Raw genomic sequence first — 21,609 nt, forward strand, 5'->3', positions numbered from 1 at the left:
CATCATCATCATCATAATCATCATCACCATCACTTCCTATATCATCACAAAAAAGGCAATTGGAAACCAAATGCCTTGTGGTGTGCCATATTCACAAAAACTGCTCCATTAGGAGTCAGGTAATAAATGTTCAACTTTCTCAGAAAGCTGTTACAATGGATAAAGAGCTGCAATTCCTGGAGACAATGCTTTGAGCCAAATCAAGTGAGAACAGTTCAGATATGTTTTTTAAAAAAGAGTCAAATCTCTTAACTGAAGGTCATTTACCATCATCTTCTAGCATCTAAGAATCTTATAATATTCCATTCTATAAAATATTACACTATGAAAAAGGGAGCCCTAGAATGTTAGGAAATGTGGAATCTCAAGGCAACACTATTCAATATTCCTTGGATTTAGGAATATTGCTGGTCAAAACCACATCCCCTTACTTAGAACCACTGCATACAATTAACCTTCCCTATGTAAAGCAACATGTAAGGTTGATATTTTTTGTCTCTCAAAATCAGCTTTATACTCAGACTGCATAGTATTATTTTTCAGATTGGGAAACTGATACAAACAAAAAGTCAGTGATTTCCCTAAATATAAATATTAAGTATTTTATTCTCTTGATCTCATGGCTCTAAATTTTTTAACAAAAAATTCTGCTTGTTTCTGCCAAACCATTAGCTAAGCAGTGTGTTTAAATATCCCATTCTCAAGTCCTTTTTTCTTTTGAGATAGTTGGATTAGGGAAGATTCAATAAAGATGAAAACAGCAGAAAAGCAAAAAAAAAAAAAAAAAAAAAAAAAAAAAAAATTTAACAGACATATATTATTAATACTGTTACCTTTGCTATCTATGAGATATGTCAAAAAGAGATTATTTGGGAAATATTAAAGATAGGAGACGAAGTAAAATCTAGAAAAATAAGATTTGTTTTTTATGCTCTACGATCTTAACTTCAGCTGAGAAACATATGAATTCGTTTTTGAAAGTGTCATTATCAAATATTATTATAGTATAATTTAAATGCTCATACTAATGACCAGCTGCTCAAACTTCCTTGAATCTAATAAAAGGAATGAGTTCCATAAAAACATGGCCTGTGATAAATGAGCTGCAGAAGTGATAATATATATTTTTTTAATTCTATAATCTCAATTCATTTTTTACTTTCATCCTTTATTGTAGTGATGTTTTCTTTAGGTAATTACATAGCTATTATAGAAGTAAAAAAAGAAATCACAGAATGGCTAGAGATTATAATACATACATCTTATGAAAACATATATTCAATTATTTGTAGGTCAATATTTTTTCAAATGCTGACTGTGGAATAATTATGAAAAATATGAAAAATAAACTAGCATAAGAAATGAGATTTTTATCACACTACTAGCCAACTAGGGTCAATTCATATGTTTCTTAGAATTTTCTATTTTTAGCTTTAGCCAAGAAATTTGTAGGTCTGGGTTATTTAAGAGAGTATATAACACAAATTAACTCACTTTTATTTCACAGATTCTCCAATGAAGAAAGCTGTGTATTGAACTCTGCTAGGAAAAGAGCCAGAAAGAACTCAAACACACTATTAGACCAAAATACCAGATATAAGACATACATGTATGCACTGCTCACTTTTTGCAGGACATGCATTAGAAACAGCAATGACAGTTGTGCCATGCAGCCTATCAGCATGCTCCCACAAAGGTTTCAGTTTCTCATACACACAATGCTGGAAACTTAAAAAAATATATACAGATGTATCTGTCCAAAAATGGGATTTTTTTAAATAAAAGAATTCAATCATGAACTCAATGGAGAAGATTTTAATAAAGCCAACTGTGAACTCCTTTATCTATTACTCATACTGCACTACTTAAATTGCTGTAATTAGACACTGCATGATTTAGAGGCTTCTTTAGCAGATTCAGTAGGCAGATAGGCTTTTCAACTGAGTCTTCAGATTTACTGATTTCCAGAACTGGTGATCCACACAAGGAAAAATCATCCCAACTGTATTATTCATGCAATTCATTGTCAGTATTAACAGTGAATAAAAAACACAAGATAACCGATTTAGAAATTCTAGCACTTTGTGATGCTAAGTACTTTGTATTTCAAGTCATTCATTTCTAAATACCTTTTTCAAGGCTTTTTCTTAACATTAATGTTCTATTTTCTAGTTGATTCTTTGGGATTTATTTGTTAAAAGCACTTCAAATTCATCTCTTCCACTTTCCATTTTAATACACATAAAATATTTAGCAAACTTTTATAAACAAAAGCATAAGAATGAACATGTGGTTTTACAAACTAAAGTCTTAAATACCCAAAGGTTAAATTATTTCTGGGGTAATAATCAAAGATAACAGAAGTCTTCTTATAATTTTGCTGTGTGAGAGTCAATGCAAAAACCATCCTCTATTCCTCCCCTGCACAACATTCCAAATATTAAATTGTGAAGCATTTGATAATCAATTTCCAGTTTGTTAAATTTCAAGATTGAGTATTTTTTGATTGGCTAGTTCTTGTAAGTTTTGCCACCATGTTCACTATAGCAATATAAGTATTTCAGGTGTATCACTCTGATTGTTTCTAATCAAGAAACTTCAAACATAGCCAAGAGAAATATATTTTGATAATATTAGACATGTTACAAAACGACAAAAATACAGTAACTTGGGTCTTTTAATTCATTGTCTTCACAGAAACTTTGAGTAAAGGAATAAAACCTGCTTTTAAGCAGATTATCATTAATATACTAATTTTAAGAAATTACTAAAGAATACTTTTTGTGACAACCTCAGGGATATGAAGACTGAAGTTAGAATAAAAACTTAAAATCCCTTCCCCTGTTCACTTGAAACATCCTTCGAATCCTCACAGTGACCCATCTACAACCCACAAAATAAACAGCCAGTGGGTACTGAAAGCTGGACTGGGTTTTGAGAAGAGTCATTATAAGAAAGGTAACCAGAAGCAATAAATTAGATACAGATTTTTTTTTAATGTGTTATAAGCTACTAGATGGAGATGACGTCAACTAGAGAAATATTTTAGGTACAAGTGATAGTAAAGAAAGCTTGAACTTGAGAGAACTACGGAGGAATTTGTATGATTCGGACAGAGATTACACGTGAGGGAACATATGTTACCTGTTGGAGAGCCCTAAAGTTCCTCATCAGGATTTCCATTTAATTAGAGAAATAACTGCAGGTCTCTGAACAATGAAAGAAAGAATGAGTTACTGTGTCGAGGACAATTCCTAGATGATCAATGTGTTTTTTTTTTTTTAAGATGCCAACAAACGGCCCTTATTCAGAGTCTCAAAATCTAACAACTATTGTTGATTTAACAGTTTTGGAGAGCTCAATAAAATAGGTATAGATCCTCTAATAGACAAAACAGACAAACAAACAAGCAAATTTGTATGTATTTGTTGAGAATTTCCACAATGTAAAGCATATACTTAGAAAACCAAGTTTCAAATCTAGGACATCCGACTAACTAGAATGCTGGTCCTCAGAGAGGGGATCTTTTAAAGCTCCTCCACCTCCCCCTGATCCAGCTTGCTTCCCCCAAACCAACCCCATGACCTTGGCTGTTGATCACACCACAGAGAGCAGCCATGCTGCTCTACTACCCAGTGTAGCCACACTGGTCACCATTCTCCCGCCTCATCAGGTGGGACCCAGGTTAGGATGGGAAGTACAAAGACGTTCACCAGCCAGAGGTCAGCCAATCCACGGGCTGCAACTATCGGGCCTTTTCCGAGTTCTGGCTAAGCCACTTGCTCCTCCATTGAAGAAGAGAGAGTCAACTACGGCATGAGAGGCAAGAGGAGCCTATTTCTTAGTCAACCCAGCAGAACAAATTCCAGTGTCATTAGGGACTCTAAAAGGGGAGGGCATGAAGTAAAGCAGTGAATGAAAAATACTCGGTAGTCAGGGGTATCTTCCCCCAAAAGCTGGGGAAGACAAAGAGATTTGAAATGGCATGAAGATTTTAAGAGGAACTATTGGTGTTCAGCATGAGTGAGGCTGGAGATATACAATGAAGAAAAGGAAAAAGAAAGAAAGATAGAAGATAAATAAAACCATATTTTGGATGCATAACTGATGGAATCTACCTGTTTCCTTCCCAATTCATGTTTGATAACTCACTGAGGATCAGCAACCAGACACTAATATTTTTAATGATTTCTTTCCTAATTCAAAAGATTGCTTAAAAATAAGTTTGGGGATCCAAAGAGATTGAAGAATTTTTGCAAGCATTGAAGAAAAAAGTAATCTTCAGAACTACTTTGTCTGTGCTGGCCTATAGTTCTATGCAATTCAGAACATCTCAGCAGCTTCATCATAAGGTATCTTGATACCAAGTTGATCTATCAAACAGCTGGATTATAGACTAGCAAATACCTCTTTAATGTAAAAAACCAGCAGACTGTCCACCATCGAAACATCAAATAATTACAAGAACTGCTACATCATTCCAGCCTACAGAATATTGCAACTTTGGTTTGTTTGGGGAAACACAAGACCTCAGGCACTCAGTTATTTTCAGTTATGAAATGCTGTTCTTCATTAAAGTAACAAAGTACCCCAAAACAAGAATATTCCATCACCAAGTTTTGCTGATTTTACTTCCCTCTCAACCTCTGACAGCCCCAGTCCAAGCCTCCATAGCTATTCACCTGGACTTTTGCAATAGCCTCCTAACTTGGTCTGCAAGCATCCAAGCTTATCTCTTCAATCTGTTTTCTACAGTACAGCTACAGAGGTATTTTCAAAAGGCAAATAGGATTGTGCTACTTCCTGTTTCATACTTTTCAATGGCTCCCCATTGCTCTTTGGGAAAGAATGCAAATCTTAACATAACCAACGGTCCCTACCTTGCCTGGGCATTTCCCTCTTACTCCAGTGTCATTGTGCCCCACGATCCCCCTCACTCTCTTTGCTTCTACCTTCTCTAAATGTTAGTACTTTTTAAATTCTTGAAGTAAAGCATGGCTTCTCTAGCCACAGGCCTTTGCATGTGCTGTTCCCTCTGCTTGAATCCTTCCTCTCTTCCTGGTTTTTGCCTTATTAACTCTCATTCACGCTTCAGACCCCACCCCCAATTTTACTTTCTCTTGAGATGCCCTTTCTATACCTCCTGGCCATGTGGCTAGAGCAAATTCTCCTATTATTTGCACATACAGCAATATATACCTCTCTTTTGTGACATGTAAAAGAGTTGTCATTTTACATTTATTTTAGCAATCATTTGATCTCCAAGTCCTTCTCCACTGAATTTAAGTTCTGTTTTATTCTAAGTGCCTAACATAAGACCTGGCTTACAGTAGGTGCTTGGTAAATACCAGGGTTATTTTGAATAAAGCAATAAATGAATATTTATAATTTATTCCTGTATATGCATTTGGCAGCCAGGATATACTTCTCGGTTTGTGCTGGGTGAAATAATGTCTTCCGAAGCGGTAATTTCTAAAATGATGGTCTTCCATGAAGAGTTTCCATTTCTAAATATTCTCTGTAAAAAATTTTCCTTACCCACCTTTCCATTTGCACTTGTCTGTGCATTTCCACACATACACACATAACTTCACCATGTTATGTTCTAACAGTAGGTATTACTTGGCAATATTTGTTGGAAAAGAGAAATTTCTTCCTTACTGAATGAAGCACAGTTTCTTAAAGCATACTTAGAAAATATTATTTATGAGTATATGTTACTTGTTTAAATTTAACAGGATAGGTGGAAATACTTATTGAAAGGGTGACTATTCAGTGAGTATAAAACATTCAAAATTTTAAATTGCAATTCACTATTTTTACCTACAATCTAGGAAAAAATGTTAATATATTTTTGACAGACATCAAATACCAACTTTAATCATGCATTATTTTAAGGAAGCAATACACACGTTGCTGAAATGCAGTATTTGAACTTGCCTAAAAAAATTATGTCTACTTCTAAAATGTATTACAGTCAGAACTAGTTAGAGTAGCTCCCAAGTCCAAGAAAGCACATTGAGTCTAATAAATAATCTCTGGTAAATTGTGGCAGAAAGTGCACTGGCAAGCATACTGATGCAGGTCAAACCTGACATTTTTTAATGCCACTTCAATGGTGCTGGAGTAATTGGCTCCTCTGTATCCCTTGTTAGTTCTCATAGCAGCATGGTGTGCAAGGAAGTATAGACAGCCAGTGCTGAGAAGTATAATACCAATATGGAAGCCCATCAAGAAGATGAAAAGTACTCACTTATCATTCAGCAAACAAATACCAGAAAGCAGAAACTCTGTTATAATTTCACCTCGTTTTCTTTGTTATGATACACCTGACAATACAATCAAAATGGTACAGTCTGGACACCCCAATGTGAAATTCCAAATATTCAATTCACTAGTAAACATATTCCCTGAATGAATATCAATACTCGCCTAGAATATAACATGTCTGAAACTGATAAACAAAATTATAATAAAATGTGTAAATCTGTCCCTTATTTACAACAAGAGGTTCTGATCTGGATCATGAAACAGGAAATCTGAGTTCAAAAAATATAATAAGCATAGCCTAGCAAAACCCTGGATACCAGAGAAAAAAAGAATAAGGCCAGTTCTTCATATGCAGCTTCTCTTTATTATTACCCTGGGGTCCAAAGAAGGCTTACAACTTTCAGAAAAGTGAAAGCAAGAAAGAGTTCCTAGGGGCCTGTGGGGGAACTTACCACATCCCTGGGTTCTACTTCTTTGGGTGTAAGAATGACTGAGAGCAAAATAACTCCAAGATCATGGTCAGGATAATGGGGATCTTTCAGAGTAAGGGTCACATCCGTGGGCCTGTAATATAAAACATTTAGATTCTGAACAGTCATTAAATGAATAAGACAAAAATATATTTTATGCACAATAATGTTATTTTTAAGAGGAAAAGTTACTTTGTCTTCCTTTATTTTCCTGGTATAATTTTTTTACGTGATCGAAATATTATCAATGTATTATGCTATCCAGTGAAATGTGGGCCAATTGGGTATAACTGAATTCACCAGATGAGTTTCTGCCCTTGAAAGGATTCTGGAAAGTTGATGAAAAGTCTTGAGAAATTAATACCATTGTGCTTTGACCTTCTAAACACTTAAGGACACCCAATGGGAATCAAGGTCAGATGCAATGTGGGTACTTCCCCCAGAAAATAACAACAGTAATATGTGTGTGTGTGTGTGTGTGTGTGTGTATAAAATGCCAAATGAAAGATACATTATATTGAAATCAAAAGCACATTGTTGCAAAGAGAGTACAAATTTTTATGCAACTTCTCAGTGTGAGATCATAATTTGAACCAAATGGAAAACTAATAAAGCTCTCCAATGAAAAATCCTGAGACTATATAAAGCTGCATGCTTATCAGAAGCCATATACCTTTACTTCAACAAATCAGAGTAAATAACTTTGAAACTACATTTGATGAATGTAAAACTTTAACAATCCATATGATTACACATTTTGAATTTGAAAATAAAGAAAAAAAGAAAAGATGTGGAAAAGTACAAATCATTGTATGAAAGTATTTTTAAAATGTCCAAGAAACTCTAATAGTATTGAGAAAACTGTAAGTCCCTTCCTCTAATGCTAATCCTATATAGAGCAGTAGCAGCTATTTTCATCAGTTTGAGTCCAGCAACTAAATAAGGGTCATTTATTGACTTCTACCTTCCTTTTAGTTTTATAGGATTTTTTTTTAAAGCAGGAGCATGTCTCAGAGTGAACAGATGAGTGGGAGAAGAAGAAAATGTAAAATGTAATTTCCCTGATATACATTGAAGACATGCATTGAAAACAATGTATAAGTATTTAAAAGTATATCCAATATTTAAAATAATGCCTCTATTTTTGGGTGGTTTTAATCTATGCCTAAACAATTTTTAGAGTCTGAAACAGACAAGGAAATCAATACTAACGAGTTGGGTAACACACACTTTGGAATTAGGCACGCATCTCTGAGAATGAGATAATTAATCACTCAATATTAGCCACTATCACTTTTAGAAAGTAATACAAAATACACACTCACTGACAATGGGTAGGTAACATCTTGCTTGCATATTCCAATTAATATTTTAAAAATAGGGATTAAGATGCATCATAAACCTGGGGTACTGTGTAATATTCAGCACCAAACAAACAAAAGAATCTTGAAATATTGGCAAATTAGAAATGTTCCCTTGCTTGCTCAGTCATTCACCCACTCATTTCATTCATTCCTCCATTCACAAAACATGTATTAATACAAATGCCACCTACTGTGCTATCTATGTTCTGGGTAAAAATCAGAGGGCAAAACCAAAATAAGATTCTTGTCCTCATTGAGCTTACCTTTTAGTACATACTACTACTGGATTCTAGTGCTGGGGGAAGGGGATTCTAGTGCTGGGGGAAGGGGCTTGGTAGATAAAGCTGGTCCAAATAAGCAGCTTTCAACACTGGCTGCATGTCCGAATCAACTGGGAAACTTTTAAGAAGCAGATTTATCTGAATTCCACCCTTGACGACACTGTTTTGTAAAGTAGGGATGGGCATGGAAATCTACATACTTCTAAAAACTCACCAAGTAATTTTCTCGTACAATCAGGATTTAGAAACACAGGTCCTTTTCAATGCTAAGATTTTATGGAGCTAAGAAACAGGATGTTTCCTTTCCAAGCCAAGAAAGACACTATGAAAAATATGAAAATATTTTTCTGGTGTTGGGTGTTTTAATTGAACCATAAGTAACCCATCAGATTGATAATATACATAAGCTATCATAGTTATGATGCTAATTGCTCAACATGAATTTAGCTATAACTAATCATTATGGTTCATTAGTAATTTGTTCCTTTTTACAAAAGCATACTTACAATACCACATTGTAAATATTATAGTACATGCATACATAGGGTTACAACTTGATTTGTTTCACTTTTCTGTGATGATTACATATAAAGATTAATAGGAACAACTTCATCACATTTTATAATGGTTACATGATAAGATTCAAGAACATTTCCAATTGCTTTATGACTCTTACCTATTATTTTCTTTTAAAGAGATAACCACCATTCAAAAAAGAGACAATCCAAATTATATACATTAATGCATCATATGGTAGCACAAATAAGTAGCAATTTGATGCTTATGCAGTTTGGGGAAAGGAACCGTAACACATCAAATAAGTAACATGACAAAATAAAAAGCACCAAATGCTTGTATATAATCTAACCTTTTAGTTTATTAATCATCCCATATTTTTCCATTTAAATTATTTTTCACCAATGATTTAACTTTAATAGAGAACGAGAAATCTATGCCCTTAAGTCTTAAGTCCACTAACTTGCACATCTTTACGCGGGGACTACAGAAAAAATGACCGTGACCTTTATAGAAGAAGAACACAGCAGATTATAGTTTGAGCTCAGTTCTCATGATAATTGGCCTCGTACAACACCAGCTGAGAAGTGGAGAGCCAACTACCAACGAAGTTCTATCCTTAGGTCCAGCCTGCGCTAGGCTCTAGGTCAGAAAGGAGAACATGTAGGAAATACTAACAAAGCTGCTCTCTTGTCCAGTCAGAGACAAAAATGATCATTGAAAGAACAATAAGCTGCCACCTATGTTAGAACTTAGATGACTATAACACACAAGGGAGCTCTGCTATTTTTACGTCTCTGATCTTCCAAATCTACAGAGACATAAAGTAGTTACCTGGCCCATTCCTCTGCTTTTATTATCCCTGCCACATGATGTAATATGGTCACCCAAATCAGACAAGGTTTCCTTCTTCTATTTTTTCCTTCTGTAGTACTAATTAATTCTTAATTCCTATATTGAAATGCATTTTGAAAGATTTAAGCCCATAGTTATGTGCAAAGAATGATTATTATTAGCTTAACAACGAATCAAGCAATGATAAATGAATATAACTGAGTGAATATAACCCATCTGCCTCCACTTTATGGGCAATCCTTGGTATCCTAGGATTATTGGTGATAGCAAAATTAGATTCTACTTTAGTCAAGTGATAAGAGAGTTGCTATTTTTGAAGCAAAATGCACAAGTTTTGTTTCCTATATGGTGATCTGATTCTCAAATTAATAACTACGTTTAACATGCATAATCTTCTTTATTCTGCACCACAACCACAATGGCAATATGACAGCAAAGTTTGTGTCTTTTATCTTTGATTACTGGTTTTTAGCACAATGCTCTGGGGTCAGAGCAGGTATCCAATTTTTTTTTTTTTTTCTGTTGAATCAAAGTTTTTGTTGAATGAGATAGGTGGAGAAGATGCTATTATTTCCATTGGGTAGATGAGAAATTTGTACTTGAGAAAGGCTGACTAACAAGGGCTCATAGGTGGTAAATGACAGAGCAGTGACTAGAACCCAGATCTACTAACAATTTCTAGTAAACATGTCTAGCTGCATAACGAGGTGCAGTGATATTAAGGCAGCTCAGAATTACCTTTTTAACTTCAATTGTGTGAGATCCAGAAAGGCAGAGCCCATAAAATCATCCTGAAGCCCAAAATCATAGTCAAAGACCTAATTAAAGAAGAGACAAGAGATTATTAAAAGTTATTCCAATATAAGCTTTAAATGAAAACTTCTGGATTATAAAATATTGAAACTCTATATTTCTTTTCATTCTTTGGAATATCAGTGGTATCACAAACCATTCAGAGAAAATCACATTTTATTTTCTTTAGTTTAAATAATTGATTTATATCATATAGCACTTTAAGGAAGATGAATGTAAAAAAATAAAAATAAAATATAGTAAATCTTCAAAAATGTGGAAAACCCAGACTTAGAATATGTTTTTCCTTTATTTTAGAAGGAATGTTAGTTTTACTGAAAGGTAAAGTGAGTAGTATGAAATTCAAGTATGTCAAGTGTTATGGTGAGGACAAAGTGAGAATATGATTTCAATTTCTTCATACTTTTATGGTCATTGAGGATAAATTCTATGGTATTATCATAGGATAGTGACACTTTAAACATATAAAGAAGTAAAAATTGAGATATGAGTAAAGTTAGATTAAGGTTAAATTAAATTGAGTTTTTATTGTTATAAGCAATTACTAGGGGGTAATATTAATATGACTAACAGCAAAACAAAAAGACAATGAAAAGAAAAGAGAGAATGCATTTCTTCCTTCTTTCAACACTATTTATCCCATGTCTCCTATGTACCCGCGTTGTTCCAGGCTCTTGGAATACTAAGGCAAATAAGGCAGATAATGTCCCTGACCTCTTGGAGCCTACTTTTCATGGCTGAAGTGTCCGTATAAAACTGATATACAGAGTTTGGGTTGAGTACTACGAGACAAATAAAGGTCTCAGGGTCGGGATGGAAGCTGCTGTTTTAGGGAAGGAGCCAGGGAAGTCCCTCCGAGGAAGGGCATTTGTGTAGAGTCCTGAAGGGTGAGCAGGATAAAGCCACGTCGGAGTGGGGACAAGCACTCCAGTCCCAAGAAACAGAAAGTGCAGAAGAGGGACTGGTGTGCTCAAGGATCAGCAAGGAGGGAATGTAGCTGAAGCAGTTTGAGCGAGACAGACAATGGGAGGGAAAGAGGTTGGAGAAATAGCTCAGCGCTGGATCATTTCGTGCCATTTCCGAAGAACTAGGGATTTTAGCCTAAGTAAGATGGGAGTTGTCTGGCTTCCTTTAATTACTTTCTCACTCATTTATTTACTCAGTCAACAGCGATTAAGCATTTGTGCACCTGATACCATGCTTGGCGTTGGGTAAATACTGGTGAACAAAAATGACATTGTCAATGCTTATAGTTTAGTGAGAGGGAGAGACAGATGTCAAACTAGGGAAACTGCACCGGCGATATATAATTACACATTTTGGTAAGTCCTGTAAGGAAAAGAACACAGTTATGAAAGAGAGAGTAATAGGAGAGATTAGAGAATGACTGTAAGATGAAGAAGGGCCAGTAGATGAAGTTTAGAGCTGTGCTGTTTTTTTTTTCTTTTCTAATATTTGTATTGTGCACTAGAATAAATGAGCATAAACAGGTAAGTCTGATCTTGAATGGGTGACCCAGGCCACTGGATTCTCCAGGCTGTGAGACTCCAATAGCCCAGCAGGCCTGTGACCCATTTTTGGCACAACAGTTAGAAAGCTCAAAGCAGACAGAATATTATGGGTAGTGGCTCTGAATCACTTACTGTTTTGTTCTAAACAGAATTGAAGGTGTACTTTGATTTAAACAAATTTAACATGTAAAAAAAACTAATATTTACAGAAAAAGATATATACTTTTTGGCATAAAAAAGAATTCTTAAATTTGAAGTGTCACAAGAGGATTTATTTAATTAATAAGCTCCCTTAATGCCTTTTAAATTATTCAACTTACAGTCATTTCATTTACATACAACCTTTCAGGAGTATATTTGTTGTAAAAAGTGCAGCACTTCTGCAATAAATATTCTCCTTGATCGATTACACTTCTGGGCTTTAGTTATCTACTCAGTAACCTATCACAGGCAGATATTGCACATCTTATGTATCATATACCTGTGTACTTGCAAGTGGATGCGGCGGTATAACCGACATCAAAACAGGGAGTGTATCAGTTACAATGGTTTTGTATACAGGTAACAGAAAACTCAGTATACACTGGCTTCGACGTGAATGGGAATTCGTTAGCCCAAATGCCTGTAATGTCCATAGGTAATTATAGCTTCATGGGAGTTTTGCTCTAGAAGTTCAAATGATTCATAGTCATTCATTCAGAATGAGTAGGTGGCATTTGAGAGAAGTGAGGAGGAAAGGTGGTTTAATATCTGGGGGAAGCACATTCCATATTGAGGGAATAGGAAGTGCAAAGGCACTGAGGAAACTAGTGAGAAAGGAGTGTGGCTGGAAAGGAGTGATCTTACCAGACCTTGGGATTCTATCCTGGCAAGAACCAACATGGTTAACATCCCCACAGGATTTTCCTCAGCCCCGGTGTTAGGAAACAGACAATGGCTCTAGGGATAAGTCATGATGTCCCTTCTGTCCTCCCTCTCCTACTGCAGCTGTCTATGCCTAATTGTGTTCTGAGTTATGACAGCCAGCATCTAACTGGCACTGATTCAGTAATAGTAAATAATTCCTTGGGACTTCATTACATTCACTGCATGATAATTTATATGATTGAATTAATGAGACTATATTCATAATGTTCTATTTTTACATTTCCCACAGAATATATAGCAGTGCATCCAATTTAAAAAATAATTAAAAAAAATTTAACGTTGGTGTATGAATAATATTTTAAACCAAATTAAAGCTTCTTTAATGGCTAACCCACCCCATGAGATCATGGAGTGTGAATCAACAAATAAGATCTTACTCAGCAAATCTGTATATGACTTATTTTTATACCAAGGCAGATTCAAAATAATCATTGAATACAAAAGAATAATTAAACTCTAAGAGACAGAAATGACATTGTAACACAAACAAATAAAATCTAACCATGGTCATTGCAATTAGCTATATTTGGCACAGGGGGTGGGGCAGAGGATAGAAGCTAGGTTGCTTAATTACTGGCCAACTTAAGCAAATTCCTTAATTTCTCTGAGTTTCCTTCACCTGTAAAGTGCCGATAAAAACAGTTACTACTAGGATTATCATGAGGATTAATTGATATCCTGTAGGCCTGGCATTTAGTAAATGATAGCTATTACTGTGAGGAAGATGTGTTGCAGATGTCATCTCTCTCAAACCAAATAACTTCATGTGTGTTTTTTTTTTTTACCATAAACCAAAAGCAAATATAGTTATGATTTTTTGCTTGTTTTATTTTGTTATCATTATTATTTTTTAGTCTGAAACAGCTGAGTTCTTGATTCAAGCATTTAGGAAGTGTTTTTGGACCATGTAAGACTAAACACATAAGATAATACAAACAACTTCTGACTTTGGAATAATTCTGTTTAGGTGCTCTGTGGATTATGGCTGCAAACATATTTCCATTCCAACCATTCAGTTGTTTCCATTTAGGAAAAATTGCTTCTTACCCAAGCTATGCATAAGAATAACCTATTGGAGGTGTTTTAAAATTACACTTGTTTGGATTTGGCTTCAGAGAACTTGAATAAATCTCTATGGGGTGGGTGGGACTGGGACATCCAGTTTCTTTAAAGCTTTATGGATAATTCTGGCATACAGTCAAAACTGACACTGGCACCCAACATTCTTTTTAGGTCACTTAAAACATATTAAGAGATAATTTTGGGTAGGATAGTAATATAGTCCTTAACTTGGACAGGACATAAAGTAACGTTTTCAACTTTAAATTATCAGTTTGGATAGATATGTGTTATTTAAGAAAGCATCAATTTTTTTAAATGATGACAACCTTAGAAACAGTTGCATGTCCTGAAACAGAATCATCTTCCTAATGTACAAGTATCTTTCTGTTATTAAGGAGTGTTCTAATTTAATACCTAGATTTCTAATTCTATAGTGGTCCAAACAACAGTTTAGATGAACGTTTTTCCCTTTATGTATCTATATTATATGTCTTCCAGTGTAACTCTGGATGTTTAGTGGGAATCTTGAGAAACAGTGTCAGTGAAATGATGCAGACAATTTGAATTCAACTGAAACGGATGCTGAATTTATCTTATCAATTGAGATGTAGGGGAGTATCACTGTGGATACAGAGAAACCTCCCATGATTCTTGTCTCAGTGAAAAGTTCTGTATTTTTAACTCTCAGCTGCTATTGGTACCTTATTAAAAATATTTTTCCAGCCCAAATATTCAAGCATTTTTCTCCCTGACCCCACTATAAAGTCATTCAGAGCAGAAGTAACATTCTCTTTTCATTAAAATTAAGTATTATATGAGTTCCAACCAACTGGAAAGTGAAGTACATTCTTATTTAGTTTGTTAATAGTATTTTAAAATGAAGGTTTCAAGATTTCTCAGAAAAAAACTGCTTTTACTAGTAATATACAGCAAGGCAACTTTAATGTGATTTTATAACCTTGGCTCAGAACTGAATTTTGTTTCCCCCTGGTAATTTTTACATAGACACAAATCAATTTACAGGGTATGCATGGACTTCTTTTTCCTCTAACTATAGGTAGGAGGGTTGTAGATTTAATATTTTTCTAAGCATCTAGTTAGTGGATGGATTTTCATATTACCTGTCACTAAAGAGTCAGTTAGTTCTTAGGAAACCTTTCAGGCAAGATTAATCTCCCATCACAGAGGATGTGGCATCAAACAAATCAAGTAAGCCAGTCACACATGGCTGTGTAGAAACAATGAAAAAGAGGCAATTTTCATGAAATTCTAGCAACTCAAAATTTCATTTTCACTGATGTATTTTATTTAGGATCTATCCATGCATGCTCAAGGTTAGACAAAAAGTGGGTAAAACAAAAAATGGAGAAAAAAAGCTTAAAATGGGAGATTTTCCTCAAAAGAAGGCTTACGCATTTCACAATAAATGAAAAACAAAAGAAAAATATGGAAGCATTTAAAAAAGTATAAAGTATTGCATGAAAATAGTTTTATGGTTTTATGGTTGAAGTAGTGTTCTGAGAGGCCAGTATGATTTCTACTTAAATTAGTCACATTTTCTTATACTGAGATGTAAAAAAGTGACAAAATCTTCTACAGTTCACTATGTATCCTCTGTCTAGTAGACATTATGTTGTGGCAACTTAATCTTGTACTTTAAGTACTCAAAGTCATAGAAACAAACAAACAAGAAAAAACACCCTTGCATTCTGTCTCCTAGCTTCCTTGCTCATAGTATATCATTAACCAAGTCTTTTGGCACGAAGTGTCCCTGCTCCACTCACAGTATATGTATATAATTTGATCTCTCAAACCAAGATGAATTATTTGTCATCCTTTTCTGTGTAATTGAGATTTTTTTGTTTGTTTTTGAGTAAGATATTCCTTTTGAAATATGTATTTTGACATCTAGATTTCTAAATAGATGAATACTCATTCTTGAGCCCAAGAGAAAAATAAAAAGGACCCAATCAATGGCTAATGTAAGTTTGTGAAGTTCATTTGTAACCCTTTTAAAGACTAGAGATCCACATGGTTCTGTCTTGGAGAAGCACCATATTAAAGAAATATAAATCCACAACAAAAGTAATTAAAAATGTATCACTTTCCTGTCATGATTTTTCTCTCAAGGGACACTAAAAGAGATCAAAACAGTCCGTCAATATCCTTATTAACATTTTGCCTTTCCTATCCATTTTCTTCACAACTGCAGCTGCTCAAACTCATGTCTCCTATACCTCTTGGAAAGAAAACTTCTTCACAGATCATTTGTCTTTTCTTTATTCCTTTTTCATTCCCAATTTCAGCTCTTTATTATGAAGGGAATCCTATTTTCTCGTGTAGACATTTCTCTCTCTCTGGAGGAGAGGAGTGGGAGACAAACATCTCTGTTAAGGTCTTACCTTTAGCAGGAGGAAGGTAGGCTGGGAATATTCTCATGCAAATAATTCTTGTGCTCAGTAGACAGAAAAAGATACTTCCATAGTTTTATTTCTTTGATATCCCTTAGTCGGTGTCGAATCAAGTCAATTTCTCATGCAAACATGGGACTATTCTCCCTGTGATGACTTCTAGAAACTTACCTACTGTCTATTTAGGAGAATGTCTTTTCATTGACATTACAAAGTGTCCTGCTAAGATTTTAATATCTTGATTATTTTTTTCCTCTCTGTGGAGGATGGAAACAATTGCAGGCAAAATAAATGAGAATTTGAGGGCAAAGAAGCTGCGAAAGTGAGGATGCTCAGAGACTGCTGAGAGAGTATATGAGATTTTTTGGCTCATGGGCCATTAGTGACAATTTAGAGTAAAGAATGGGCCATGTGATGTTGAGATAAAAGTTAAAAAATGTTTAGTCACTGAATATAGGGGCAAAAGAATATAAATATGTATAGATATGAGTTAAAAAGAAGACAGGCATGGAAATACAACAAAGGACTAGGATTGCAATCTTTTCCTCCTTCTTTCTTTCTTTTATTTCTTACCACATCAAATGAGAGGAAAGAGTATTTTCATAATATATTAGAGACAGGAATTTTTCTCCCTCCATTATCTTCACCCTTCTCATCTAAAAGTTAAGTATTTTGCTTGCAACCAGACATATGGTGAATTCTCTGATATATTCTAAAGCAGAAAGGCTGGGTTCTTTGAAAGCTTTCCTTCTAGCTGGAAAGTATGGAGGCTTTTTTCTCATGTTCCCAAATTGCACTAAATCAATTAACAGCACCAAGCAGGAGGAAATGCACTTCATAATCCTCCTAAATGACTGGCAATAGAACTGTCCTGAAGGAACATACTCCCACTAACACCCCTTTCCCTCAATCTCATTCTTATTACATTATCAATAAAGTTGTGCACAGCAGAATACATCTCTGGTGAAAAATCTCATCAGATAGAGACATGGTGGAAAAAAAAAAAAACAAAAACATTAAACAGGGATTTCTATGTCAGATTCCATCAGGGAAAAACAAATAAATGGCTCACCTTTATATACAATGGCTCCCTAAGATGATCAACGAGAATGCAAGTTTTTTCCTCCCATACAGGATTGAGGTTCTTGTGTATTATTTTACTTCTAAAAACTTCTTTTCCTCCAATTTTAAACTTCACGTATGGATCACTTGTCCCTGTCAAAGAGATACAGATGGATCCATGTTAATCATGCCATTCTATGGAAGTGAGAGAATAGCTCATCTAAACATCACAAAGTATTTAAAGGAATAAAAGTTAATGAAATTTATCACAAAGGAAAACAAGGATTGAGTGGTTGTTTTTTTGTTGTTGTTTGTTTGTTTTACAAATTTTTCCTTATATATTGAAGTGACAGTAAATTATTGTTGTTAATCTTCTGACAGGTTTTATCTTCTGTTACTACTGTGATTTTTGTAATTTAATTCAAATTATAAATCACAGAGGTTAATCTCTGACATTTCTCTTCATATGATCTGATTGCATATAAAAAGGATCATCAATGATCCTTGCTGATTTGACTAGTTTTACAGACATATGCGTGATAAAATTTTATGCTAGCCTGGTGGGCTTAGGGAAAGGTGAATCTCAAATTGGGCTTCAATTTCATCTTGGACTCATATTCTCTCTTGCTCAGAAGTTTTTGATTTAGAACATTAGGAAGCAACAGAGATTGCAGAGGAAGGTGTGAGGTGGAAGGGGTCAATGTTTATTAAGTAAGCTGGATATTATCTCTTAACACCTCTCAAACTTCCTATGACGGTGAAAGAAAATTGGAAACATAAAGTAAGTTGCTCATAGGTATACAGCTAGCAAGAGATGGAATTAGGATGCCAACCAAAGCTGTCTGACTCTAATGACTGTGCTTATTCTACTACAATTCCAAGAGGGAAGAGCCTGTACATACTTATGTATATATTATACCATTTCTCATTTTGGCCTGAGGCTGAAAAATAAGACCAATCTTGACCTAAGGGACTCTATGCTGTCGGTAAGGATTCCCAGAGAAGGTGAATCACTAACATTCATAAGGTAACTAACATAAGGTAAGTCATTCCAGTCCGTAGTAATCCTCACCATCAGGGAATGATTTTTCATATAAGGCCTGACTCTTTTATGATAAAGTTTGGCTGAATTCTTCCTGTTTTATCCAAGCTGAAGCTACACTTGGTAACTACGGTCTATATGATTATGAGAAAAATGTGAGTGGGACTGTGAAACTGTATAGCACCATATAAATGTTAGGTATTATGATTATGATGTTATCCTTAAACTCACCCTCTATCTGTATCCCTCCACAATCCATATCCCTCCTCAATCCTCCGCTTACCCTCAATGACAAATAAAAACTCATGCTAGACATGAGGATTTTCTATGACTTTTCTTATTTGATCATTTGGGCATACTCTCTAAAGTGTCCACATTCCCCCAAATAAATACATTTTCTTTTTGTCTCTCTAGACCCTGGTATAATGGAATGATGATCCCATGTTTCCATTTTAAAAGTCCATTTCATTTCGACCATTTGATTTTATCATAAAGGTACAAACTTTGAGGAAATTTATAAATGTAAATGCAAAATTTTACATGGAGACCTGTTATAATCTATTCTTTAGGGGAGTCAATGCAATCAAATGTCTAATGGCTAAAATAATTCTTTCTAACATGATGGTTCCCAATTATCAGCTCGGTACCCTGGGGGTTGAGGGTGATACAACACTTATTTTGAGAGACACTAAAATCCATGTACCATTTGAATTTTCTTAGTCATGCTCCAGATCAGATTGTTGCCATTGGTTTTGAAAATCATCTACGCAACTATTACCACCTGAAAAAATATTGTAAGTGCCATAAGATCAGAGACTTTTGAATCATTTAAAAGAAACATCTCTGGCACTTAGTACAGAATCAAGTACACTGTAGATCCTCGATAAACATCTGGTGAATAACTGAATGACTTAGTGCCTTAATGATGTGGGGGGTGGGGGCAGTCTGCAAAACAGATTAATGAAAATAAATTTGGGAATCTATGCTCTGAGTTTCCACAGTGCTTTATTTCAAGTGTTCCCAGGCATAACTCCAAGGTATCAACTTTCAGAAGAGTTTCAAAGCTCTACCACTTTTTCTTTGCATAGGCAGTAAAATCTTTACTTACTCTCAAATTTACACCTGAGTGTGATAGCTGAGAACAAGGAAAGGTCTCTGGGTGTTCAAAGTAGATATCCCAAAGAACATGTGCTACAGGTCCTGCCTTTTTCCTATAGGATCACTGTTTACTCTGCTTAGGCAAAATTCTAACCAGTTTGGCTAACTGATTTTTCAGCCTCAAACATATTAGAAGATTAGGTAGCAAGGGGTAGACAATGGTATTGCATTAAGAAATGACTATCTGAGATTAGGGACAATTTTTTTTTTTAATATGAAGAGAAGTTACAATAATTTTTAAAAGTTTGGCTTTCTAGAGCAGTTTGAGATAGGGGTAAGTGGTTCCCAGATGGTGGTAAAAAAGGAGATGGACTCCCAAGAACAAAAACATCATGGTATGGGTGCAAGAACAAATCCATGGTCTAGGTTAGAGACCTCAGACTAATGGGAACATTGTATTCGACAAAGGTGACCACACAAGTAAATGGGGACAGGATGAACTGTAAGGAGATGGTGCTGAGAAACTGACTCACTGCAGGGAGACAGATGAAGCCAGATGCCTACCTCACACCATATGCAAAGATGGACTCCAGACAACTCAAACAGCTAACTGTAAATTGCAAACCTATAGAGCTAATAGAACATACAGGACTGAAACTGAAGGGAGACATTTCTTATGTTTAAGCAAGAACTCAAAAACATAAACCAAAAGGAAAAAAAGAGAGAACTTTGTGTACAAAGTTAAGAGTTTCTATTCTGATGAAGATACAATGACAAAGTTAACTAACATGTGAAAGAGTGGGGGTATTCAACAGTTCCTGAAACAGAAAGGAAATTAATATCTAGAATACATAAGATCTTTTGAAAATCACAAGAAAAGACAGGAAATCCAACAGATTAATGGTCAGTTCTCAAAAGGGAAAGCCCAAATACACAAGTAAATAAAAAAATGATAATAAAAAAATACTAGTACAGAAAATGCAAATAATTGAAACAGTGTGAAACTACTTTTCACTGATCAGAAGAGCAAAAATTAGAACTGGATGTTGTAAACGTGTATATCACTTAATGGGTCAGCCAGCATCTTTTGAATAGCTTCTCTGCCTCCCCCAAATTGAAGCCAGTACTTGGTCTCCCAGCCTTCAGGCTGTGCTTACTGATTCAAGACGTGGTATTCCTATTGTGTGGTTCCCACGCATCTAAGAGAAGCCCCATAATGTGACTGAATACTGTTTCCAAGCTTCCTAAATGGGGTAAATTCCCATAATTTGTCCCAATTCTTTACCTCTCTCTGCATCAAGGTATCTTCACTCCCTCCCACTATAGGCAAACTTTGTGCTTGGCTATGTGACATGCTTCAGCCAGTGGGGTTTTAGAATATATGTTGCAAACACAGGCTTGAGAAGTGCTTGTGAAGGGGGGAATGAGTGTCCTTTCTTGTGCTTCTGCTATCACCATGAGAAGAACATGTCTTGCTAGCTTACTAGTCCCAGGAGGAGGATGAAAGACATGGGAAGCAGAGCCACTCTAACCACCACAGCCCGAAGCAGAGCTGCCCCAGCCAACTCATCAACTTAGGAGCAAGAAATAAATGCTTGTTGTATACCACTGAAACTCTGTGAGTTTTTGTTAAACCACACAATTGTTCTAAAAGTTGACTATCACATTAGCCTTGGAGCCTAAATTGCTTGGTCTCCTAGAGATTCCATAAGTACATCTTCCTTTATTTACCTGCATATATCGATGATTAATACCCACTTCCTGCTAAAGTGGGTTCTGACTGCAACTAAAATCTCTGAGTGATACGATGGATAATATCTAGTGTTGGTGAGGCTGTGGGAAGATGGGGAAACTTGTTTTCTGATAATGGGAGTACAGAATGGTTCAGCAATTTCAGAAGCAATCTGGCAATTCTTGGTGAAATAAA

The 21,609-nt window shown here is 35.2% G+C and overlaps 1 protein-coding gene across 8 annotated transcripts in view; it reads right to left on the reverse strand.

Annotated features, from left to right (window-relative positions):
* MCTP1 (multiple C2 and transmembrane domain containing 1) overlaps nucleotides 1-21,609 on the reverse strand; it is a 549,320-nt gene that overhangs the window by 216,867 nt on the left and 310,844 nt on the right. For all 8 annotated transcript variants that reach the window (XM_037800839.1, XM_037800843.1, XM_037800840.1 and 5 more), the window contains 3 exons: nucleotides 17,553-17,695; nucleotides 10,495-10,574; nucleotides 6,723-6,834 (listed from right to left, as the gene is read on the reverse strand). In XM_037800839.1, the coding sequence (XP_037656767.1) occupies nucleotides 6,723-6,834; nucleotides 10,495-10,574; nucleotides 17,553-17,695 (335 nt within the window). The remainder of the gene's footprint in view (nucleotides 1-6,722; nucleotides 6,835-10,494; nucleotides 10,575-17,552; nucleotides 17,696-21,609) is intronic.

Source organism: Choloepus didactylus, chromosome 13, assembly GCF_015220235.1.
Source record: "Choloepus didactylus isolate mChoDid1 chromosome 13, mChoDid1.pri, whole genome shotgun sequence".
Lineage (NCBI taxonomy): Eukaryota > Metazoa > Chordata > Mammalia > Pilosa > Megalonychidae > Choloepus > Choloepus didactylus.